The sequence below is a fragment of the Gouania willdenowi genome, chromosome 20, assembly GCF_900634775.1.
Source record: "Gouania willdenowi chromosome 20, fGouWil2.1, whole genome shotgun sequence".
Lineage (NCBI taxonomy): Eukaryota > Metazoa > Chordata > Actinopteri > Blenniiformes > Gobiesocidae > Gouania > Gouania willdenowi.
This window is the reverse complement of record NC_041063.1, coordinates 17,851,915-17,877,612: the sequence shown is the minus strand read 5'-3', so window position 1 is coordinate 17,877,612 and position 25,698 is coordinate 17,851,915. Positions and strand designations below refer to the sequence as shown.

Below are 25,698 nucleotides of genomic sequence, written 5' to 3'. Positions count from 1 at the left end.
TACAAGCATTACGACAATGATTTTCTACCACTGAAAATAGAGGGTGTTTTTACGCCTGTAATTTAATTCATGGAAACTGGATTTGGATAAGAAAGTATGTAAAATATGCATGTGTAAAATGTTTTTCTCCATTAATGCCTGAACTTTGCGCCACTAAAACAAAATGAATATGTTAGGTATTACCAGATGTACATTTGCATGCACGCTTAAACCTTGAATAATAATATTTATGTAAATTTGAATTGATTGAAGCAGATAAAAATGTTTTTTCACAAATTATTTGGCAGTAATTTAGTGTGATAATATGCACACATCAGCACCAGGAATGATTGATATAAGACAAATGTGCTGATAAAACTGATTATGTAAATCTAGGCAGACTGAGACATGTTTAGTTTGGCTTTGAGCTATAATATATTAACTGTAGAAATGTAGCCCCTTTTTCATCTTAGAGCTGAGTCATGTATTACAGATTAACCAATCACCGGACACTGAAATAAACAAGCCATCGTGCTGACAAGGTAGATACACACAAATTGTTCTGTTTACACTAATAAAAATAAAATAATTGCAAGTAAGGTTTTAAAGTAACTTGAAAATTTTAAGGTACGTTGTCACACATTTTACAATAAGTAGGCCTACGTACATTAGTAACTACAGTCATGTACTCGGTTTAGAGGAAGACACAATTATGATGCTTAACAATTAACACTGCAAACAGCATCTTCTATCATAACCAAAAATAAAAACATGAAGATATTTAAGTGCAGAAAATTCTGTATTTATAGACTTCATATTGTAAATTAATTAAAAAATATATTTAAAAAAAAAAAATCCGTGTCTTTTAAATGAGGCTCCAAGACAGAAAATCTAAACCCTGATGTTGGGAGGAATTCCGTCACCGTGTGTTCTGATGCCGGTGCCGCGTCAGTCTTCGTTTCCACGGTAACACATTCGCGTGAAGCAAAACAAACGACCTCGCGCTACGTGAAAAAGCTTCCGTTAGGTCGAGTTTAAGCCTCTATCGTCCAAACAGGTAAGAGCTTTGTGTCTTTTGTCAAAGTTCACCTTTAAAATGCAAACTTTGTAGAATAACGAAGCATAATTAAAGCATTTTAAACATCCGGTTCATGGGACTAAAAATGTCCGTCCGTGAGTCCGATCCAGTCAGCAATGCAAAATCATAAATAATCACTGTAAATGATCGAAACATCCTTAGTGACTGTAAATAATATATATATATATAAATATAAATAATATATATAAATATATAAATATAAATTATATATATATATAAATATATAAATTATATATATATATATATATATAAAAAATTGTGTGTGTGTGTGTGTGCGTGACCTTCATTGAAAATAACCGTGACACCTACATTTTCTCGTTTTAATGAAATATTTAAATGCATAACAATACTGTATAACATATGTGTAGTACCTCTCTGATTTAAGCGCTCATTTCGAATTTTCAAAAAAAAAAAAAAAAAACTCATGTAATTTATTCTGTTGTTTAAAATATCATGTGGTGTGACTGCGCGATCACGACTGCTGTTCAAAAAACATCTTTAAAATGACTCCAAAACTACTCAAATTTATTCTCTGCCCTATGTGTTTATTTTGAGGTCCTGCATTGTATATTCCATTTTTTATTTCCATCATCATATCCATGCAAACTGTGTGATTCCCATTTGATGAAATGTCTTGTGGTGAAAATTCTCAAAAAAATGAAACTTAACTAAGATAAGTATAAAATCTCATATGGGATGTGCTTTATTAATGGATATTAAAACAATGATAAATTCATTTAATATAAATACAATAATATTGTAATAGTTTTAGCCTCTTTGTCTTGACAATGATAAAGTGGCATTTCCTATTGCTCACTTATAGCTAGAGTTCAGCTCCTGTTTATCGATCTGGGTCTATTTTCTTCCTCCTGCCTCACACTGAAGCTGTGAAAAGACTTTCTGTCAAAGACTTGCTGCTTGTTTTAGTGGCAGTCTATACGACAGATTGACGTTCAGATGGGATGAAGCTACAAACACAGCAGAAACCAAAGTCTAAATATGAATACCTCAATGACAGGTTGAGCTAATGAACAACTCCCATGGGAGATGAATGAAAGGAAGCTGTACTCAGACTGCATGGGGAATTAATCACACCAAGACACAAATGAGGTGGTCACCCAAATTTTTCCCTTTCTCGCCCGTTTTCAGATGATTAGCTACAGTATGTTTCCTTCAGTTTGAGATTTTATAGTTAGAATTTAGCCATAAATACGGAAGCGGAATATAGAGCAAATTTTGATCGACAAAATAATTTTGGCCGAATTAAGAATAAAGTTGAAATGTTGAGTATAAAGTCGAAATGTGAAGATTTAAGTCGAAATTTAAAAAATGAACTGAAAATACCAATACTGGGATAAGAGTCAAAGGTCTGCTAATCTGACAAGGGACAATTCACCATGACAACAAACAGCAGATCCTGGTCGTAACTATAAATGCGTTGAACTTTACTTCAAAATTGGGTTTAATAACAAAGACATTCTTTCTTTTTTAGCTCATAAACACAGTATTATAATCTCTTCAGGGACTTTGAAGAGATATTGCCAAATATATATCTGTGTAGAAGGAAAAAAACAGTCATGTTTGGAAGAGGTGGAGCATTCATTCCTGTCTGTGGAGCTGTACGGAAACAGATTAGGGCCAGTTTTAAAGGAGACTGTATATGGTGAATTGGCCCTAGAATTGGCCATGGATTCAACTTTAATAGCAAACCTTGGACTTTAATCACAATATTGCATTTTGAGTTTATTTTCGAAATATCGTCTTTAATTTCAAAAATTTATAAAAAATATTTTCTCCATCAAAATTGGCCCTAATCCCCTTCCGTACATGAGGTTTGATCATTTAAGTTGTGTTAAAACCAATGTGTCGCCCCTGATTTGTGATCACAGCAGTTCTCATTTCACTAGTTTCTCATTGAGTTCATGCACACTTCTCTCACACGCCGTAGGTTGATAAACTTCCTGCTCGGCTGAAGCTTGAACAAATCATCAGAAAAAAAGGAATCAAACATGGTCTACCTGACGACAGATCTGATCGCTAAATCTAAAAAACATTTCAAAAAGAAAAAGGGCCTCTCCTTGTCGGAGTACCTCCAGTCTCTCACTCACCTCTACTTCTCCAGCAGGAATATACAAGATATTGTAAGTGAGCGCCTGTTCTCATCACAGCTGTTTAACCCATTCAGACTCATTACAAATGCTTTTTTTTTTTTTTACAGGGAGATCTATCGCTGTGCAGAAACCTCACTGTACTTTACCTGTATGATAACCAGATCTCACACATTCACAACCTTAGCTTTGCCTCCAATCTGACCCATCTATATCTGCAGAACAACAACATCGTCCATATCGATGATCTCAGCAATTTGCATAAACTGTCCAAACTGTGAGTATTGAATGATTTAACGTCAGGTCTTTATCAGAGGCTGAAGTCTGAGGTTTGTGTAAACGTGTGTGTGGTTTTCCTGCTCTTTAGGTATCTGGGTGGAAACAGAATAGCAGTGGTGGAGGGCTTAGAGCGGCTCTGTGAGCTCACAGAGCTTCACCTGGAGAACCAGAGGTTGACACAAGAGGAAAAGTTGCTCTTTGACCCCAAAACTCTTCTCACCCTGGCTGTATGACCTACTTTAACACTATTCTGCACAAGATTCATGCTAGGACATCCTTTATGTGTGTGGTAGGATTAGCTTGTTGGATGTCTTTGCAACAAAAAAAAAACAGAAGAAAAAAAGGCATTAGTGAGCCTTGTAAAAAGGATTTCTGTTGCATGTCGAGAAAGCCGACCCTGTGCGAGATTGATTCATGACTCTCCCTTTTCGTCTCTTTGTTTACTACCCAATACCGGTACATCCTAAAGCTGATATCTGGAGTTTCTGAGAAACGTCTCGATGTCCCGCCCTAAATAGCCTCACTTCCTCCCACTGCCTCTGCCAATCTACCAGAAGCCACGCCTCTACCTTTCTGCACACACATCGCGGAACATATCAAGGTCGCATCGGGTCGTGTCGCATTGATATATGTCTATGGGTCAGGTAAGAGCCAAAATCCTATTTACCTGTTTGCTGTTGTGACGTCAGCATTCACTTTGATTAACAGTCTCAAAAACACAAAGTCGAAGCCTATCGGCTGGGCGCACTCAGCGACCATTTCCATTTGTATAGGGGTCTATAGGACGAAGGAGGGACTTATATACAGTCATTCAGTGCCAGCCATTTTCAGAATTTCTACCCCCCTCAGTGCCCTGCCATTATGACTGATTTTTAAAGACCCGCAAATTATGTTGTACTATGATAAACAGAATTCTGACACCGGATTCTGAAAGATGAAAGTGTCTAAATTCATCAGAATTTTTTTTTTGTTTCTAGCTTGTTTCATTCTTCTGTAATCCGCAGTTGAATAGAGGCAAGTTTCACAAAAATCACCAATTTGTGACAAAAAGCTGAGAAAAACTGATTTTTTCTGAAAAAACCTATTAGTGACTTTGAATCAATTTTGGTTTATTTTTTTTTGCTTTAGGGACAACTCAACATTGGTTTCCTTCAACAAAATTACAAAAACAACACTGAAACCGGGCTTTTGATGGCAAAATTATTATTATTTTGCTATCTATGTCAGAGTTGAATGGGTCCTTACTATATTTTGGCATTCCTCCACGTCTCTCCCTCATCAATCACACAGACGTAACTTCCTCTTCCTCCTGACACGTTTCCTTCCTCCCGTTTGGCCTGGTTAGTTGATGGTTTTATCTCACGATCACAACATTATCAATAATCCACTCAGGTCTACACATGTTCTGTGTTATTATATGTGGTGCTGTGAGCTGCTGGATACTTAACAATATCACTTCATAGCGCCATAATCTCACTCGTTCCTGCTTCTTTCTCCTTAGCTAATGGTAGCATCAGTGGCTAATCTCACATCTAAAGGTGCACTGCTGCCACCTTCAGGTCATTGTTGGTCACTACATCACATTACAGCTTAGATATTGATAAGGGGCCTCCGCCAGGGAGTTTTCTAGTAATCTCCGTGAAATAACGTAAATGACGTAATATTACGTCAATGGCACTGAATGAGTTAATTTATACGAATGACCACCAGCAGTAGACCATAGTAAAAGACAAGTTAGGTATTTTTTCGCATATCAAAAGAATCATACATAAACAGATTTCTCAGAAACTCTGGATATCAGCTTTAAGCCTCAGCTTCTGCGTGTTCTTTGGATAAAGGATAGAACTAAAGACAAATTGTGCAGCTTAAAAGAAAAATAAAAAATGTGACTGCTATTGTAGAAAAGAGGTAGGAACTGCTAAGATTGTCTGATCCAAAGACCACATTATTAACATTAGTGTCAGCATTTAAAAATAATGAACAATCTATCTAAGCATTTAATACAGTAAAAAGAGACCATTTTTTTGGTTTTTGTTTTTCTGTTTTTAAAGTTACTTTGTGTATTTTTCCTGTCTTTTTTCCCCTCTGTGTGTTATGACTCAATTTGTATGGTATTGTTGTCATTTTGTGTTTTTGGAGTAATTTTTTGTGTTTTTGTTGTTGTTTTGTAAATTGTTCTATTATTTTGAATACATTTCTCTCATTTTGTGTGTGTGTTTTTTTTTTTTTGTTTGTCATTTTGTATATTTATTTGTCTAGTGTATTTTTCTGTTCTTTTGAAGTCATTTTGCGCATTTTTGTTGGGGGCCGTACAAAATCAGAGCAAGGGCCGTATGTGGCTCATGGGCCGCCAGTAGCCCACGTCTGCAGTAGAACAATAAAATAGGACATAACAACATAGAGCTTTGGTTTGGATGTGAGTTCAAAGAGAATAAATGAAGATCATTTTTAGAACCTATGAAAATAATATTTCATATAGAATTACAATTTACTTTTCCTCTGCTAAAAAGTTCTGTTTTTATAGGTTATTCTTCTCCTCTCTCACAGGGATCTCTTTGTGTCCTGAAAATTGATAACAACAACATTGATGAAATTCCAGATCTGGCAGTGTTAAAGGAACTCCAGTATTTTTCTGCAGCTGGCAATAAATTGCACAACATTGAGGTAAAAACTCTCATCATAAATGTAGACGATGTAACCCTAAACAGATTGCAACATGCCCACTGTTAAGTCAAAGAGCAAATCCCACCACATCACAGCATCCAAGCATGACACTGCATATTAAAATCAACATAGCGTCGTAGAGCTGATTGGGTCAGAAATAACATTGTTCCCCAGCTCTATGCAGTGATGTGTGAAATGAGATGGAGAACAGGGTTGTAAAAAACCAAATCCTGCAAATCCTGCTGGAGGTTCCCAGTCTTCATGACTCTTCAAAATTATTCAACAAATCAGCGAGTAATTCCCCTGAGACTTCCCTTACTGACAGCTTCAAACAAGCACTAGTTTCTTGCCTTCCTTGGTTAGGTTGTTTGGCTCTGTTTTCTCCAAGCCGTTGGAATCCTAGTCTATTTGATTTCCATGAAAAACCAAAAATATGTCTTCATGGGAGATGAATCTGAGGCAGGGATTTGATTAATGGTGGTCACTGATTCTTGAAAAACGATCTTAGATTTAAAACGCCACAATGATGACACAGTGAAAGCATTTCATGATTGAGTGCTTACTCACTGCTGCTTTTGTGAGGATGTCGATGCAGGTAATTGTTGTAAAAGTGTCATTTTGAGCAGATATTTCCTTTAATTTATACAAACTGTCCGCCACTATTGACTGTGGAAAGACAGCACTCAAAAGGATCAATTTCTTCTTTGCACTTTTTGGTGTGAACCTAGAGAAACATTATGGATTTTTTTAAAATAGATTATGACAGGCAGTCAGGCCGGGTGACAAATGGGGAGCGTCTGTGGAGGCTGTTAGCTTTGTGCGCAGGGCAGAGAGAGGACAGAGGAATCGAAGCTCTGGTCAAATGCAGGTTCATAACTGGCCCATCATTAGTCCAAGTGGGAGAGTTGCTCACGCTCCAAGAAGTCTCCAGCCTCTGCTGTTCTCCACGCCCCCGCGTGGGGGGCAATTTGGCACCGGGGCTCCTCTTCAGTGAGTGACGGCCCTGACACGATCATTTATCAAAGCCTGGGAGCGCGCAGTGCTCAGGGGTCCCCTCTGAACTGATTGCAGCTCAGGCTGGAAAAGTGGAAGTGCTTTGACCAAGACAGGAAGGCAATGAACAATCAGAGCGTGTCCAGAGAGTATTCATATTTCCAGGCTTGGATTAATGGGTCTTTGGATAAACATACAACTGCAGGCAACTGACTGAAGGAGCTAGCCTCACAACGCCCCAGGAGGGAACTTGTAGTTACACGACACCGGCGACACTGTTTATTAAAATAGACTGATGGCTTGTTTATGCACTTCATGTTTGCCCTTAAACTTCACATTCCTTTCCTTTTTTCTTTTAAACACATTTACAAGTTTACACTGATTGTAATTTTTGCTTAAAAAATATCAAGGTGCAATGAGCAGACTATGGCTTCTTCTCTTTGCAGAGGTGAAAGTAACTGATTACAAGTACCCGCGTCACTGTAATTGAGTTACTTTAATAGGTACTTGTACTTTTTTTGAGTATATTTCTAAATCAGTCATATTAGTTGTACTCAAGTACTTTTTAAAAGAGGTAAAGTAATTCATTACATTTCTACACCCCACCGTTACTGAGTAAATTATTGTTTTTTTGTTTTTTTTAAATGATCAACGGACATTGTGAAACTACAAAAAATGAAATGACCAGACAACAATCAAATGTATCACATCATAGCCGACCAAACAGATTATACGTAATGCATGGTGCCAAAACACATTACTTCACATTAATTCATAAATGAAGCTATACTTAGAGCCTGATAATTATTTTTGTTGAATGCAACAGAAGTATCATTCTTTGGTTGGTTCAACAATCAAAAAATTGGTTATTTCTTTGGTTGTTGAACCATTGAACGCAGTGGTGTTATTGCAAGATTTGGTCTCTTCCTTTTTAAGTTTATACATGAGATGCTTACTGTATATGCAAGGGAACCATACGGCAACATTTATTCCCAAAAATAAATGTGTGGGGTGAAAGTAATTAGTAACTTTTACTTGTACTTAAGAATTTTATGTATGACTTACTTGTACTTGTGTACAATTTAAATCAAGAAACAGTACTTCTATATGTCACTACTCTTTACACCTCTGCTTCTTTGTGTGTTTTCAGGAGTTAGAGGATGTGTTAAGCCATTGGCCTCAGCTGCTGCAAATGGATCTGAATGGAAATCCTGTGTGTAAAACGACCAAATATAGGGATCGCCTCATAGTTGTGTGTGAAAGACTTGGTAAAATAAATAAATAGATAAATAAAAAATACAAAAGTTCCTAAAATGTTCCGTCTGTAATTGACGTCATCTCATATTCTTAGAAACTCTGGATGGAAAGGAAATAAATGAGCTCACCAGACAATTCCTAATAAAGTGGAAAGAATCCAAACAAACAAGGCAGAATAGGCACAAGATGTTAGCTGGACCATCAATCCCAACCAGTAAGTCACTGCTTCTAGATTCTTATGAATGCATCATCTTTACGTTACATTATTAATTCTCCCAGGAATTACATTTCAACAAGATGCATTTTACTTTATTTATATGAAAAGAAGCAGGAATGTTGCCACAAGTTAATAAAATAAATGACCTCAAATTAATTACCGCAACTGTCAACTTTGTATTTTCCTTAAAATGTGGCACAAAAAGAAATACTCAAGGCTATTGTATACTAAATTAAAATACTAATAAATATTTGTATTTAAGTTTCTCCTTCTGTCTTTCTATGTGTGTGTGTGTGTGTGTGTGTTGTTTCAGATGATTGTTTCGTGGCCCAGGATTTCTGCTCACGTGTCATCTATAGCCACTCTGTGCAGATAAAGAAGCCACACAGGGCTTGCAGGTTTAGTATTAAATTTTGCTTTGGCTGCATTTGTTGGCAAAATAAAAAATACTGTTAGGTGTTCACGCACTAAATAAATGAGAAAAGCTTGAATCACCTTAAATTTAATATTGTAAAATATCTGTCACAATTAGTACTTTTTCCCTATAATAAATAACCTAAATGTATAATTTGACGTCTGCGTTTAAAATGTATGGAAGCACAAACGTTTATGGATTTCTGCTTTTTGTTGGATGCATTTGTGAACTAATTATTGTTTCTTGTGTGCATGTTGTTTAGATCTCACACCGTTATTCCTGTGGACCCTCAGAGTCCTGTTGGCTTCCAACTAACGCTCCAAAATCAAGTGGATGCTCGTGGCTGCAGCTGCTGCAGTCAGTGCAGATTAATCAAAGAACAAGCATGATCTCTATATGTTTGAGTCATCATATACAGCTGGAATCATCCAAAGAGCAGCAACCACCGATACAACTTTTTCATTTCCGATATGACACCGATATTGCAGCCTTGCGTATCAGCCGATACCAATATTGATCCAATATCAGCATGAATCATACATACTTTTATTACTTTTTATTCTTTAAGAAAAAAAACGAGAATTACTTATTTTGTAGTGTGGAATGTTAAAAAAGGCTTGATCAAGTGATGTTACTCAGACAGAGAACAATAGTCAGCAACAGTAGGTATGAGAAAAACTGACCCATTTATTATTAACCAATTGGTTACATGAATGTTAATCTTCAACATAATATCTACAGTATTCTACAATTGAATACAATAAATAAAAAATGAATTGGGGAAAAAATAAATAAAATTCGGATATTCAAATTCGATATCCATTCAGGCTGATATCGGACCGATATCTGATAGCGATATCGGATCGGGACACCCCTAGTTGTGTAATCTGTTTTCTAAATATACTCAAGGAAACCACTACATTTAGTGTGGCATTAAAACTAAATGATCACTTTGTGGGCGCATGGTGGCTTAGCAAGTCTGCCTCAAAGCAAGAAGGTACTGGGTTCAAGCCCTGGGGTGGACACTTGGGTCCTTTCTATGTGGAGTTTGCACGTTCTCGCCGTGTACTTCCTCCCACAATCCAAAAACATGACTGAAAAGTCTAGTCTCTAAATTAAGGATGCACCGAATATTTGGCCACCGAGAATTGTTAAAAAAAAAGCAACATTCGGCCTTCGGTTTATTGAGTTAAAAGCAAGGCCGAATAGTAGCGTGTGACACAATGACGCGATCAACAGCAGCTGCAGCAACAGCTCCTCCTTTCCACACACAAACACAGCCAGACTCTCTCCTTACCGCTCTCCGTCGTCCGTCACCGCGTAAAAGTTGGAAGCCATCCAATTCCAAAACCTGGTCCGTTGTTAGCGCTGTGAGCCATGAATCCGTAAACATCCCCATCGTTTCCTCCTTCCACTACGGTGGCTGGTGTAGCATTAGCACGGAGTGCTAACAGCTGATGTGTGTAATCAATGGGTCCGTGGCTCCAAGCAGTGACTCCCAACACAATCGGCAGCAGAAAAAGTAGTGCAGTTTGCATTTACATATATTGCGATAAAGTATAATATATATTCTATATTAAACAGCAGTGTTGTTTTAGCTGTTAATTAGTTGGAGAGGGAGGAGCTCACGTTCTAGGAGATGTGTTAGGGGACGTCACCTACCAACGGGCAATAGCCAACTTGCCCGTTTGCAGCTGTATTTTTACAAAATGTGGAATAACAAGGGAGTTATTCCTTGTTTTTTTTTTGGAATGCATGTTTTGTTTTATTTGAATGGCTAATATAAATGAAAAACTTTGTTGTGCTTTTTATGAAAAGAAAAGGCTACTGGAATATTTTTAAAAATTACAAAATATTCAATAAACATTTACTTCTGTTAAAAACATGTCTAAAAATGTATTCTAGGTTATTTCTGCACTATTTTTTAAAAAAGTGAAAAACTTAACCCTATTTGATATTCGGTATTCGGCCAAGCGTGAAAACTGCTGTATGGTTGATTTTTGCCTCTGTATTTATAAATCTGATCCAGGGCAAAGTTTTTAAAAATTGTGAACAAATATTCAGCATCAAAATATATAGACAGTTCATGAGTTTTTGAATCACTGAGTGGAAGTACCTTTGATGCCGGATAATTATATGACATATCTTGATGTTTTTTACTGTTATTACCAAGAAAAAACTTTTTAAAATACATTTTAGTTCAAGCAAATGCATGAATGAACATGAAAAATATATTTCACTAATTTGTTTGTACATTGCCAGCCAAAAATAAATCTGTTATGAATTTATGAGTCTTGAAATGTCAAAAATTACAATTCAGAACAGCTGAAGCATTAATGTAATGTTTTTCCTATCATTTTATATTCGTCAGCTTTTCTTCATGCTCCATTGCAAATATTATTTCTGTTGTATCTGACCATGAAAAGCATTTTTTTGGGGCTAATTTGGACTCAGTTTGCGACTTCATGATAGGCTTATACAGGAAATACAGTGTCAGGTTCGCAGCCAATTAGAGGTGGATGTGGCCTGTGCGCATATCAGAGCTTAGAGAGAGAGACTGCTGGCCTCACACAGATGTCAGACAAGCAATGAGCGGTGAAGGTGATTCATCATAGGGAGTGAAATCCTATCCAATACATGAGTGGACTCTTGAGAGCTGTTACGCACACAGGTGAGCTGTTGGATGCGCGTAAAGGCTGCTGCTGCTGCTGGGAACGGTGGCGCGCCACTTTTCCCCCTCACACACACACTGGGACTGGGTCTGGGAACTCTGCGTGTGGTTTGATGAGAACGATTATCAACGTACTCCAAGTGGAACTGGACCCTTGACTGAGCTCGGCCCTGGCTCGGTCCTCTTTGGCTCGCCTTCATGTCGTTTTCCAAGAAGGCGCGTCTTTGAGAACTTCCAGAGGTAAAGTCTCTAACTGAGCACCATGTGCATCGAGACCTGTGTCATTCATGAAGAAAGTGGATATTTTTCAATAATCCAATCTGTTGTTTGAAATTGTTTTGCCCCTTAGTTCATATATCATTTTTTGTTTTGTCTTTGATCAGCTTTGTCTATAATCGGTATTAATGTGAAAGGTGCCTTTTTGTTTGTATCTGTACTTGTTCAAAATAACAAAACAAACAAACAAACAAAAACTGCAGGGGCTTCATCAGAATATGGAGTCAAATAAGGTGCAAAAATATTCATAGAGAGAGAATAATTTATTTTATAAATGTGTTGAACAAAACATGTCATATTAAACAATTTAAGTCGTCTGTAAATATGACTTCAAAACCCACCTAAACATATTAATTAAATACTAAATTCATGTGAAAGGAAATGCATTGAATATATAGGATTAATGTCAAATATAAAGAGGTTAATTGTGTTAAATAACAGCATGTTGTTTCTGCAGGCCTGTGCGTACACCCCGATGGTTGGACGACACACCTTCCACATGGATGGCGGTAATTCCTCCGGGGTTGTAGTGGTTGACAGCCCGGGATCGAGCCCGAGTTCCAGCCCCAGTCCTGACGGCCGCCGCCGGGAGCTCCAGCGGGCCACCCGGGTGCAGCTACAGGCCGGCGGGTTGAGCGGCAGAGGACGCCCGGCGGCAGCGAACGCTGCGCGGGAAAGGAGTCGAGTACAAACCCTTAGGAACGCGTTTCTGGAACTGCAGAGGACTTTACCGTCGGTTCCTCCGGACACCAAACTGTCCAAACTGGACGTGTTGATACTGGCCACCACATACATCGCTCATCTGACACGAACACTGCAGGAGGAAGGCACAGAGGAGGGAGAGAGCACTAAGCAAACAGAGGCTCTGCACTCACTGAAAGGTGAAGGCTACCTGCACCCAGTCAAGGTCAGTGCTGATCATCACAAACTAAATTATCACATTTTTAATACAATTATAATTAAGAACACATTTATAGCTCATCAGCATCAGAAAAACATGCAAAATCCAAATCCCGTTTGAATCAATAACGTGTAAATATTGTTCCAGAAATGGCCAATGAGGTCCAGGCTTTACGTGGGAGCGACTGGACAGTTCCTGAACGCATCATCAAACCCGTCGGAGGAAAGACAAGGACCATCATCTTCATCATCTTCATCCCAGTGACTGCGTGAAAAACCTCCACAACATATGCATGATTGTTCACTCAAGACATTGTAAATTAATATATTACCATGGACGTTATACTGTATATATTTTTTTGGGAGCCTCTGTTATTTCAACGCTAGTTTTTGGTATCGTGCTGCAGCTCCACACATGTCCGAGGTATGATATTTGTTACAAAAAAAATTCCACGGGGTAATGAGCCCGTCATGCTTGAGTTTGCACTTTCAGTGCAGACATTTGCACTAAATGCATGTGTGAATAACCAAACATCTGTCATGTGAAGTGGACTGTCAGGGAGCCACAATGAGGGGCTCTTCGTCTCATGTTCCTTCTTATTTCTATGCATGGTTTTTAAATGTGTTAAATGTGAATAAATTAAAAGTCGTTATTGAAGTGTTGGATATATTGTTTTTATTATTATTATTATTATTATTATTTACTTCTTTTTATTGTGGACCTTTATTGGACATTGTGCACCTTTCTATGGTTTGCATGTTCTCCCTCTGCGTGCATGCATGGGTTTTCATCGTCCACTCCTGCTTTCGTTTTAAAAAGATTAAACTATGTAAATCTACAGTAAAAAAAGAAAAAAAGATAAAATAACTGAGGTCTGACTTTGGTCCTTAAAATAAAACTGTGTTAACGGGTAATGTTATTATTATTATTGCTTGATAAAATACATTAAAAATAAATAAATAAATAAAATAGACCTCTAACTAAATTCACATTTATGTCTAGTATTTAATTGATTGACAGTGAAAACATCCACTGGAAAAACACCAAAACAAAACAGTGACTTATCCCTTTGCAAAAATAAATAGGAATTTCAAAATAAAATAATAATAATAATAATATGATACAAAAATGAAAGACACATTGTTTGAAAATGTAAATGTTCTAATGGTTAATGGTAAACGGCAAAAATAACTACATTAACACTTTATTTGGTGTCATGTACCCTCACTATTTATAAAGTTTCTGGGATTATCCTAAAATATTTTTAACAAAATTGATTTTTTTTTTCCAGTCAAATTGTCAGTGCAGATGGGTTATCTAGGTTATGGAAATTATATGGTATGTGGATCTGGGTTTTATTTATTAGATATCTATTCACTTCAGGGAGTTGAATTGATTTCAAACGTTGTGATTAAATTAAATCAGATATTTTATGCAAAATAACGTTTAATAAATATTTTGAAAGTATTTTAATGAAAGAAAGACTACATCTTGATCGTACTTGTTGCATTAAAACAACAAAAATGATCTCCTTTTTTACTATATCGTAAAGCGGTTTGCAGCTGTGTTCTGCACAGCGCACATGCGCACAAGCGCACAAAGAAGTGGAGTGAAGCCGGAAACAGCCTTTTTCCTCTGTGGTGGTTGTTCAGTGCAGACGTGGGAACCAGCAGCTCTCAGCCTTCAGCTTAGAATGACTATCTGCTTCGGTAAGAACTGTTAATACATTATTGTGTGTAGATTAGCAGCACAGAAAACATCAGTTTTTTTTTGACTAGTTTTCCAGAACACGCGGTGTAGGGTCCTCGTGCATTCAGTTTGGGCTAGCAGAGCACATGCTAGCTTATAGACCACGTGTGTGATTAACTGCTAATGGCTACGCTACACACGTTTTATGATGAATTGAACAATCAGGAAATTATGAGTGCAACTCGTTGTTTCTGGAATTGAATCCCATACTGAATGTGACTTTATAAAAGTCACATTCAGCTTTCACAGGGTTAGAGATACAATCGGGAGTGAACTGGGACTAAAATTTAGCCCTGCCATTTTATGTGGCTCTTTTTTTTTAAATTTTTTTATTACTATTCCTCCGCAAAACCTGTAAACTGGGACATTATAACGTGTTTACATTTCGTAACTTTTGCCCCATTTTTTAATTATTTTTTTTTCAGAATTTAGAAACGCATTGCTAAAAAAATGTCTATTTGTTACATTTTGCAAGTGCTTTTTTTAACACTTTAATCTAACCGGTAAATTCTTTAAAAAAAAAAAAAAAAAAAGGCCACTTTTTATCCAAATAAATTTTCCCAGTAAATACCACTTTCAGTTTTTCCCCACATTTTGTTCCACATTTTGTCCTTTTTCTCTATTGTTTGCCAATTTAAACTACAATTTCCTATTGCATAGTTCCTCTTTATTTGCCCACTTTTTGGCCATTCTTGAATGCTTTTGGTCAATTTTAGTCACTTTTCACTCTTCTTGCTACTTTTGGACCATTTTCGGCCACCTGTTACCACTTGCTGGTCAAACATGGAGGACCGGCCCACAGGGACGATGTCCGGTATGACAGATGGCCAGTTCACCCCTGGTTAAAATATACTATGTCGTAATATTTCCACTCTCATTCCTCCAGTACTGGAAGGATTTCTTAAGTAGGGATAATAAATCATGGTTTGGGACAGCTCGGAGGAGGAAGGACTCCCCTGGTGCCCTGTCCGTGTCTCAGGTCAGCAGAATGGCTGCTGGTCAGGGATCTCTGCTCTCCCATTATCACACAGGGGAAAAGGAAACCACGACAGTCCCCAACGAGAAGTCGAGGTCCTGACCTGCTGTTGAACCCGTCCTCAGTCCTGAGGTGTTAAGGGCCACACTCAAAGGCAGTGTCACTTTGTAGCCTCTGACCTTCAGGTGATCCGTCTTTGTCCTGGCCCATATTGACTACTACTGCTTAGTAGCTACTTTATGCAAGCTGATAATCAATATGACATCACTGCTGGGTAATAAATCATACGATTTGACCAAGTTAAAGTGACAGAGCTGACCATAGGGAATAGGCTGCATTATAATACAAAGAAAATGAATAACTGTAGTAATGGTGACATAATACAAGCTTAGTTTAACTACTACTGTCTTGTTTTTCTGAATAGGGCTGGTGAGGAAAAGTCCAAACAATGGCCTTACTTGACATGGTAAGAAGTTCTTATTTACATGCCATAAATGTGTTTTAATCAAATTCAGCTGGAATCATGATGAGTTCACTTTTGCCGTTTACCCATCTTACAATAAAATGGTGAAACTGTGACCAACTGAACAGCCAGCATTGCACTAATATGTTGAATAAATGAACAGAATTAAATACAGGCTTTGAAGGTAATGTTTTTTTTTTTTTTTTAAATAGCTGTACTTTGCCATGATGTGAGAGCCATGACATGATGTGGACATCAGACGCTGTATGCTGGAATGACAAGGTAGACAATAACTAGTGTTCCCTTTACAGCCCTTTTAACATTTATTTTGTATTTACTTCAGAGGCAATTAATAAAAATAATTAGTAAAAGTTTACATTTATTGACGTTTAAGAAACCGTGCAGTTAAAATAGTGATGAGCTCACATTATCGCCGTTTACCCATCAGACTACAAAGTGGTGACATTGTGACTGCTGAATTTTTAGCTGCAAATACTGTTTTCGACACTGAAAAGGTTTTTACTGATGGACACAAATCTGCTTTAGGATTTAAGATCTAATCCTTTCCTTTTATTTTTTTAAATGAAAGGATAGATGGGAGTGGCAGCGATGAAAAAAAAATCTACACATCTTTATGGATCCTATCCAATATAGCTAAATCTGGTAAGTGATGTTTATTGTTCATTTTGTCTGTTTTATTGGTGGTGATGAACTTACTTTATGCCGTTTACCCATCAGACCATTATGGGTTGCTGACATTGTGAATAACTGAACAAAAATGTGAATTTGTAACAAATTACTGGCTGTTTTTGTAAGTAAACTAATTTTTTTTTTAATTATTATTGATAATCTTAAGGTTATGGAGCAAATGGATTGAACAGAGGGTCCAAGAGGGAACATTTGAACAGTAAGTGTCTAACTGTTAGAATTGTCTTGATAAAAATATTATAAAAACAATTAAAGGCACTAAACACATTTTTGTTTGTCATATGGCCAAGAAACCCTTTATATACTCAGTGCAGTGCTCACAATATCATAACTTGTTCTGTAGAAATGCATCCACATCTTTTTGCATTTAAAAGGAGTTGCATTGGCTACATGTTTTTGTTTCAATTTGTAATTGACAGAGCACACATGGACTGAACGACTTGGCCCTTGGTAACTCATATTTCTCCCAGAAAATAAAAATTATCTGCAATAGATGGGGTTTGCAGTAAAAACTTGTCGAATATTTATTTTCTGTAGATGTGAAATTTTCAACCAATTTTTACACTAAGAATTTTAAGGAATAAGGCAAAAAATTGTATTTGAAAAATGTAGGATCACTTTGATTTAGCTTTTTATTTAATTGGTATATACAAATGCTGTAAAGGTTATGCCAAAATGTATGTGAAATTGTGCTCATGGTGAACCTGTTCTACCCTCACAATATTTCCTTCACTGCATTTATCAGATTAATTTTTTTAAATTAATAATACTTCTAAGAAAGGGTTATTTTACAATACTTAAGAATTTTTTTAATAAAAATGTACAGAAGTTTTCATTCATAAGTCTAAATTTGACATTACCATGGAAACAAAGGAATGTAATAATTTGATGTTCTGCTCACCTGATTTCAAACTATTGGATGTCTTACTCCTCTGTTATGTACATTTTTGACCCAGGAGCAAAGGCGTAAATGAAGCGCAGAATATTCTGGTGGAACTCATCCAGGGCTGTATCTCTCTTGTGCAAACCATCCACAGCTCCCAGGTCACATGGAAACACAGCATCAGGAGGGATGAGTAGAGCAGAGGCCCCTGGAGGGAGAGAAGAGCATCCCAAGGGAGAAGATGCATTAATTGTTACTGCTTAATAAAGACATTTGTTTCGTATTGTCTTAAATACTAGTACTTTTGTTTTTTAAATAAAACTGTAAAGTATAAGGAAATAATTTTTACCATGTCTGAGGGTAACAGAATTCTCACAAAGCAGCACAGCAATCACAGCATCCTCTTCTTTCACCACAGTTCTCAAACACAATTTGCAGTGAGCCTCAGCTAATGAAATCCTGTGATTAAAAATCAATGTTGGCACAATGTGATTTTGAAAGACCATTGAGGAATAGAAAACTAAAGAATAGCGTTCAGTTGTTTCAAAGGTCATTGTCAAAATCATTGAGCACTAATGGAAAACACTGATCAAAGGTAAACATAATGTTCTACTCTGCATCACTGACTCATCTTGGCTTCAGCACCACGGCTTACAGTAACTTGACGGAGGCCACAGACATGTTGACCCCCTGACTCTGGCTGCGTATTCTTCGGATTGCCATGTAGTAGCCCTGAATGATCTTTTCTGCTGCTGGGCTTGTTTCCACCTGCAGACTCTGTGCTAGAGTTATGAGCTGGAAGAAGATGGAAGGAAAATTAATCAGTACAGTCTATCAATGGCTTGGTAAATTTTTTTTTTTTTTTAACCTCTTGGTAGTCTTGAGTGGAAAACTTCCATTGGGATGGATACTGTGGTTTTCCCAGTTGTAACGCTTGCTGAAGGCTGTGGACAGTCTGAGCGATGGGTGTCTGTTCCCCCACCATGTCTTTACACTGAACAACCAGACCAAAGGCATCTGCTAACTGGGTAGAAATGGGGCCAATTTCCTGTTGGCATTTTGGAAATGAGAATATTTAGCTTTTTATTTAGTATGTATTCATTGGAAGACTTGAGCATCTGCCAACACACAACAATAATGCTGCCAAGTAGCAGTACATGGTTTTTCAACCTCGAGATTGCCTGGAATTAAAACGGTGTTGCTTGAAATTACCCATTACAATTATGTTTTTAATTAAGTGATTAAAAGAAAAATGCAGCAGTGTTTAAAACATGGTTTCTCAACCTTGGGGTTGCCTGAAATGAATTCAATTTACATCTAAAAATTTAAAACTTAATTTTTTATTTATCAATTTTATAATTAATTGTTTAATACATTTAAGCATTTCTATACTTTCACTTCCTCAAATACAAATCTTAATTAAAATAAAATGCTGCAGAAAAACATCTGCGCAAGTGCATATTGTCACTTTGTGCACTAATACTGGGTACTCTATAAGAGTATAACAAACATGATCAAAAAACAAATTTTAGAGAGCAATTTATGATATAAAAATGGGGTCACGACCTGATAAAGGTTGGGGACCACTGTAGTAGTAGTTTAGGATATGTAATTTTAAAAGCAGCTGAAAACGCTTTGCTGCACACAATAATAAAGACAGCTTTTTGCAATGGTATAGTACACCACAATCGACTTACTGCTGTCCCTAAAACCAAACTGTCAGCCCTGGCAGACCGACAGGATGTGTCAGTGTAGGCCCAGAAGCTGCACTGGACTGGAAAGGAAACGTGCTCATCAGCATCCTCTCCGTATTTTTTCCCACGGATGAACACAGATGCAGTGCGGTTCTCCAGAACTTAATGATGGAGACATAGATCATATATTTGTTATTGTGTTAAAACAATTTGCAACATACATGATGTGTCTACCTGATTGAATTGAATCCAGCTTGTCCTTTTTGTAACTATTGAGATCTCCTAACATGCAAATCCCTCCTGTGGCAAGCAGAGAAGAACCGGCGTGGATGTTAGCTGTGCCTGCACCGTGTTCATCTCTGGATAGGGAGGCAAACATCTCTCCTGATGGCTGATGCCTCACCCCTCGACACGACAAACTCAAGCTTAACATCATCAGTCTGGAGCACAGGGATAATGAGGTGGTTACATCTGACACTCGGTAGGAAAAGAGGTTACTTACTGTACATTATTATGATTCACCTGCTCAGGATGAGTGTCTCAGTGGTGATTGCTAGGACGTCCAAGTTGTGAAACGTGTCTTCAGTGTTTGCTCTACTCTGCACCAAGCTTAGCAACAAGCTGAGCTTCAGTGTGTTGTACAGGCCTGGAGGGGCCACGTGCAGCCCAAAGCAATGAGTCAAGATGGCTGAAAACCACCAAGGCGAAGCTGCTGTGTCCCTCAACAGCTGCTGGAAGCTCGCATTGATTTTGGGGAAATCTTAAATGGAGTTTGGAAAACAAAACACAATTTAACAATATATCTGATAATGTACAGTAGGGCAGTGGTTCTCAACCTTTTCAGCACATGACCCCCAAAATAAAGGTGCCAGAGGTCAGGGACCCCCACTGTACCTGTAGGTGGTTGAACACAGACATGAACACTGAAGAACAGTCACGTGGAGACAGAATCATCTATAAGGGGGAATAAAGGGGAAAGCTTTTTGGGGCCCATCCATAAAGTCAGTAAGATGATGGTCCATTGTTCTATGAATTTGTGATAACCACATACATATATATACCGATTAAAAAAAAAAAATTCCAGTTTTTTTACTGAAAATTATTCCATTTATTGTGTCATAGAACGAAAGCAATTTGAGTTGAAAAGGAAATGATGGAATCCATGAACAATACTGTTCACATGATGCTCATAAAGGGTTTAGTACCACAGTGTGTTCCTACACTGCTTTTGTGCAGACAGAGGGGGTTGGATGTAATCAAGAAAAGTTGGAACACCTGTAGGCATTAGTAGCACCAACTTTCAAGGCTGATTCAGATCAGCTTTAAATTGTTAACCCCCTTCGTGTTCCCTGAAAAGGGCCTATTTGTATGATTCTGAAAATGTACATTATTTTTCAGTTTTGGGTAACCAAACCTTTTTTTTTTTAACCTCTGCCTGTTCAGTACTTACCTTTGTACCATTTCAAGCTATTCATTGGACTTGCACGACTTGAACTGCAATAAATAACTGGAAAAATTAGGGTTTTCTAAACCTCTTGACCGGTAGTTTATGTATTTATATAGTGATCTTAAAGATGTAAATCCTTATTTAATAAAATGGGTTGAAAGTGACCAAAAATGGTGGAAAAGGTGGTGAAATGAGATTACAGATGAGAGTGGCATAAAACTGACAGAAAAAAATGTTAAAAAGGGTTCAAAGTGTCAATATTGACTTAAAAGTGGAAGAAATGGGGGGAGGGGAATGTGGCTAAATTGGCAAAAAAAAATAAGCATGAAATATGGTGAAAAAAGGTTAAAAGTCACAAAAATTACTCAACATATGTGACATCAGGAGGTGGAAATGTCTTGAAAGTGGAAAAAATGTGCAATTGAAATTTGATGGAGAAGTGGCAGAAATGAGAGTAATGGAACAACAAATGCAAAAAATATGGCAAGAAAAAGTGATGAAAATAGGTTAAAATATGGAAAGTTTGCAAAAAAAATGGTAAAAATAAGCAAAAATGGGCTCAAATTGTTCAAAAAATATTTTTAGTCTCTCAAAGGCATCTGGTGACCCCCCTCCCAGTGTCTTGTAACCTCAAATGGGGTCCTGACCTCAAGGTTGAGAACCCCTGTAGTAGGGTACATGAAAGTTTTTAGTATTTTGTGCATTGTAATTCCATAATTTTGAGTTAATACACCTTTAGGTGCCGGCTCCCATGGCTGGATGTTGTTCGCTTCTATACTCCATGTTATGTTGGGCCACTGGTGCACAAGTGCAGGAATGCCTATTACCCTGTAGAGTCGACCCATTCTCATAGCGTTACACAACTCATCTGCATAAACAGAAGAAAAAAACACATACACTTTTCTTCTTAGTGGTTAATAAAAAAACATGCACGCCACCTACAAAACCAGTGCCAAAGGAAACAGTGAGAGGGCCTTTAAAACAAAGACTTCACTGTGTGTGTGTGTGTGTGTTTAACAGCCAACTAATGAGCGTTCCTTGCTCACTTATTAACATATATCTTTAGCAATGGGAAACTACTGTATTAAATTCCTTCCTTCACAGGACTGGGTCAACAGAATATGGTAATCCCGGGTAGTGACATTTGCTTAACTCGGGCTAAGCTGTTATTAGAGGGGAATGAAACACTTAATATCCTGCCACGAAGCACAGAGCGCAGTTGGCTGAGGAAAAGAGTATGTATTAATGCTTCTCCTACTAAGTGTCTGTTCAAGTGAGAGCCTGATTCAGAAAATCAATTGAAATTAATGGTAAACGTCATAACGTGGGACTGTAATGCTCCGCCTCTACTTCATTATTAGTCAGGGCTGGGAACAAATTTAATTAATGAGGGTCTGATTTGAGAAAGTTATCATACATAAATTGCTATTTGTGGACAATATTCAACCTTGCATTAAACAGTAGGGACTTACACAGATGTTTTTTTTCACTGAACCATCACATCATAGTCACATATCATAGGGTTACATATCTTTTCTACGCCTGCTACTGCAATCTACAGTATGTTTTTCTAAAGGAAGTATCTCCTAGTACGTAATACGTATTTATATACAGGCAGTCTCTCCGTACAAAAGATGACGTTGCCAGACCTTTTCTACATAAGCGTAATGTGCTTGTGAATCAGAATCCTTTTATTGTCATTGTACAAAGTACAATGAAATTGCAAATGCCCCCCTACCTTATGTTGTTTTTTTATGATAACTGTGTCTGTTCTGGCTTGAATCTTTAAGTGTACTTGAATGTTGTGTGGGGGCATTTACAATTTTGTTGTACTTTGTACAATGACACTAAAAGGATTCTGATTAATGTGCTATCATCGTGTCAGGTTGGCCGAGTGGTCTAAGGCGCCTGACTCAAGGATTCTTCCTTTCGCTGCTGTGGGTTCGAGTCCCACTTTTGACATATATATTTTTTTCCTTTTAACATATTCAACATAGCAAATTCTACCTTTAAAAATACATATACAAAAAAAAAACATTTTAGGGCATTTCCTGGGTTAGGGCTAAAACAAAAAGGTTAGGGAAAGGGATTGGGTTAGGGCTAAAATAAAAGGGTTAGCGGGGTAGCTAAAAATAAATATGAGCTAAAATAAAAATGACAGAACTTTAAGTCACATGGTGCACCTAAACTGGCCAATGAGGGGCACTGCGTACGAATAGATTGCCGGTCTATTGACACGTTTTCTAAACGGTTAAAAACTCAAAATGCTGTTTACATATGGGCTTACCTCGAAGAAACACAGTGACGGATTGGTATCTATGGGAGCTCTGCTGATGGCCAGTTAAAACATCCAGTGCTTTAACGTGAATCAGCTCCACCAGCTGTTTGTCTGTTACCAAAACACATGCATGCACTTTGTTACACAATGCACATTACACCAAAGATTATCCATCACTGTTAATGACTTTCTCTCACCTCCCAAAACTCTAAACTTTGCATCCTCTTTCAGTTGGGAGCCGCAGTTCATGCAACTGAAGTCGTTCCTCACAGTGGCTGACTCTGTGGCTCCGGGTGCATGAACGCGAATGTGTTGGAATCCTACATTTCAAAATGAAAAATATTTACTTGTTATAATATTGCCTAAAATAATTTTTTCGTGTCCCTCCTATTGTGGATTATTGAGCGACTATTACCTCCAGAACAGGGGCAGTCCTCATCCTCACAGAGAAACCTTGCTCCCTGTGTATATTTGGTGACTCTTGTAAGGGCCAGGACGAGGCCCTCCATGCAGACAGGCCTCATGAGCCCAAAGCTACAGTGATGACTACTCAGATCCAACGTGTATTCAGGGAATGGGGGTAAGCTTGTCAACTTCAGAATTACATGAACCTCAAAGGAAGGAAATCATAGCATGACAGTAAAGAAAAAATGAATAAAAAATCTGATAGTGAGAAATTCCTTGGATGCCACATAATTGTAATTCATTCATTTAACAAAATTATTTGAAGTATTTTTTTCTGAACCACCAAAAAAAAAATCTGACAGTGCGTAAAAATATTGACAAGCCTGAGTAAGTTCTATTCATGATATTAAATGCCATTTAGCTTCACTTATATTGTTTGTTTTTCATATATTATATATATATATATATATAATGTACAGCACATGTGCTATATCAGTGGTTCACAATATTTTTTGTCCCATGTTGTCAAATCATATCATCATATCATAAGTATCGTCTCCATAATTTCATATGATTTTTTTTTTTGTATGTGGAACAACAGGCTCTCATAAACCCCTAAATGTGTCTCAAACATTGGTTTACTAAGGCTTAATCTACAAATTGAAAACAATGTGTGCAAAGTGTAAATTATTAAGAAAAATATACTGTATATCTTGCAACTTATACTGTATGTGATCACTTCAATCATAAATAAATAGGGTCTCCTTTGTAAAATGTAGCTAATTATTGTCTTCTATTGCCAGAAATGTGATAAAATGGCCTCTACAGCATAAAATAATCCTGTTTAAATAAATTACAAGAAAATATAGTAATTCATTGAGCAATATTACTGGTATTTTGTGGTGAATTTGCTAAAAAACAAAAAAAAAGCCTAAAAAGTTTCTTAATCATTTGTTAAATCTGTCCGAGTACCCTCCTAATGTGTTCATGTACCCCAGTTTGGGAACCACTGTGCTATATGATAAAATAAGGTATTTTGAACTAAACAGAATTTTTTGGTGTTAAAATTTTAACTAATTCTGAACATGTTAAATAATAAATCTAAAAGTATGCTGTGTTACTTCTCTGAGGCACTATATATATATTTCTGCAACTGTCAGTCAACATTGCTGCACTTCTGTATTGGACAAAGGAGGCTATATGAATAATTGGAGTTAAAGAAAATGATGAAAAATCAATATATTCACATAAAGTAACTAACATTTAAGTTATGAATCCCTTTTGGACACATCAACAGATACATACTAAAAAAGAACAGGCTTTTGTAAGGATTAATAATGTGACTATATTTGCACAAATCCCTGTTTATACAATGAAAAAAAAATAAATAAATAAATAAAATGAACTATATGTGGTAGTATATCATACCTGGCTCTCTGTTTGTATCTTCTCAACAAGTGAGAGTGTCTTTATTGCCAGGAAACAAACCTACATAAAGACATGACAGTAACTAAATGCTAATGGCTATTCACTAGTGCAGTGACTTTGCTGAAAATGTGCACCTACAGACTGAAACAGCTGTGTGGCCTTTAGGGGGTCATGGAGGACGCAGTCCCCCAGCAGTGGATCCACTTCTAACACATCAGAAGGATTTACACTGATATGAAACCTGAACACCGCCTCCGTCAGCTGAGGGTCTGGAAACGACGAGCAAACATTAGCTAAAACCTAGCTTAAAATGTATACAGCATTCTGTTACACTGAGCTGATTTAACTACCTGTGTAAGCTTTGGAGTGTTCAGCGAGTTTCCGAAGACCACCACTTCTATCTAAATAGACCAGAACCGACTCTTTTAGCGAGAGAAGATCCGCCATTTACCTAAATTGAAGAAACAGCGCTAAACACGGCGAGAAGTTCACTAGTTTTTTTTTTTTTTAAGTCACCCTGGCTAGCTTCGTTAGCCGCCGCGTGCTCTCCGTTTCCGTAGCAACTGCGCTGTTCCTAGGCAACACTGATTAGGATGTCATTTCAGTGGTATCAATATCTCTCACACACACACACTTTTGATTTCTTTAATCATTTTGCAGGAGCATATATCTACATATGTGTCAAGCAAAGAAAAGTATTTTATATGAATAAAGGCTTTGAGCAAAACAAACAAAAATACACCCAACATTTCAATAAAAAATAAAGAGTAATTAGAAAAGAACCTAAAAAGTAACCAAAGAACAAGAA

The 25,698-nt window shown here is 37.2% G+C and overlaps 3 protein-coding genes and 1 long non-coding RNA gene across 6 annotated transcripts; 3 read left to right on the top strand and 1 right to left on the bottom strand.

Moving 5' to 3' along the window:
* The first annotated feature begins 947 nt into the window (after positions 1-947).
* Positions 948-8,649, top strand: ppp1r42 (protein phosphatase 1, regulatory subunit 42). The gene is made up of 7 exons (XM_028435110.1): positions 948-1,036; positions 3,027-3,219; positions 3,297-3,463; positions 3,554-3,692; positions 6,013-6,129; positions 8,273-8,390; positions 8,474-8,649. Exons 2-7 carry the CDS (start codon positions 3,088-3,090, stop codon positions 8,647-8,649), a joined length of 849 nt encoding a protein of 282 aa, XP_028290911.1. The 5' UTR covers positions 948-1,036; positions 3,027-3,087.
* A 2,952-nt stretch (positions 8,650-11,601) lies between these two features.
* tcf24 (transcription factor 24) lies at positions 11,602-13,516 on the top strand. 2 transcript variants are annotated; one of them, XM_028434095.1, is made up of 3 exons: positions 11,602-11,922; positions 12,416-12,865; positions 13,007-13,516. In XM_028434095.1, exons 2-3 carry the CDS (start codon positions 12,434-12,436, stop codon positions 13,121-13,123), a joined length of 549 nt encoding a protein of 182 aa, XP_028289896.1. In that variant the 5' UTR covers positions 11,602-11,922; positions 12,416-12,433; the 3' UTR covers positions 13,124-13,516. The 2 variants fall into 2 exon arrangements, with proteins under 2 accessions (XP_028289896.1, XP_028289895.1); XM_028434094.1 differs by lacking the exon at positions 11,602-11,922 and having other exon boundaries at positions 12,293-12,865.
* mcmdc2 (minichromosome maintenance domain containing 2) lies at positions 12,203-25,680 on the bottom strand. Of its 2 annotated transcripts, XM_028434089.1 has the most exons (15): positions 25,241-25,680; positions 25,029-25,159; positions 24,891-24,950; positions 23,473-23,668; positions 23,255-23,377; positions 23,067-23,168; positions 21,513-21,647; positions 19,855-20,092; positions 19,567-19,772; positions 19,336-19,493; positions 18,507-18,686; positions 18,294-18,433; positions 17,988-18,097; positions 17,657-17,846; positions 12,203-12,772 (listed from the first exon to the last, which is right to left on the bottom strand). In XM_028434089.1, the coding sequence occupies exons 1-14, from the start codon at positions 25,335-25,337 to the stop codon at positions 17,680-17,682; spliced, it is 2,043 nt and encodes a 680-aa protein (XP_028289890.1). In that variant the 5' UTR covers positions 25,338-25,680; the 3' UTR covers positions 12,203-12,772; positions 17,657-17,679. The 2 variants fall into 2 exon arrangements, with proteins under 2 accessions (XP_028289890.1, XP_028289891.1); XM_028434090.1 differs by lacking the exon at positions 24,891-24,950.
* On the top strand, positions 14,467-17,931 carry LOC114454023 (uncharacterized). Its single transcript, XR_003672508.1, has 6 exons — positions 14,467-14,568; positions 16,009-16,050; positions 16,260-16,329; positions 16,637-16,710; positions 16,904-16,954; positions 17,712-17,931. It is a non-coding gene; the product is annotated as an uncharacterized LOC114454023 (long non-coding RNA).
* Positions 25,681-25,698: the final 18 nt, after the last annotated feature.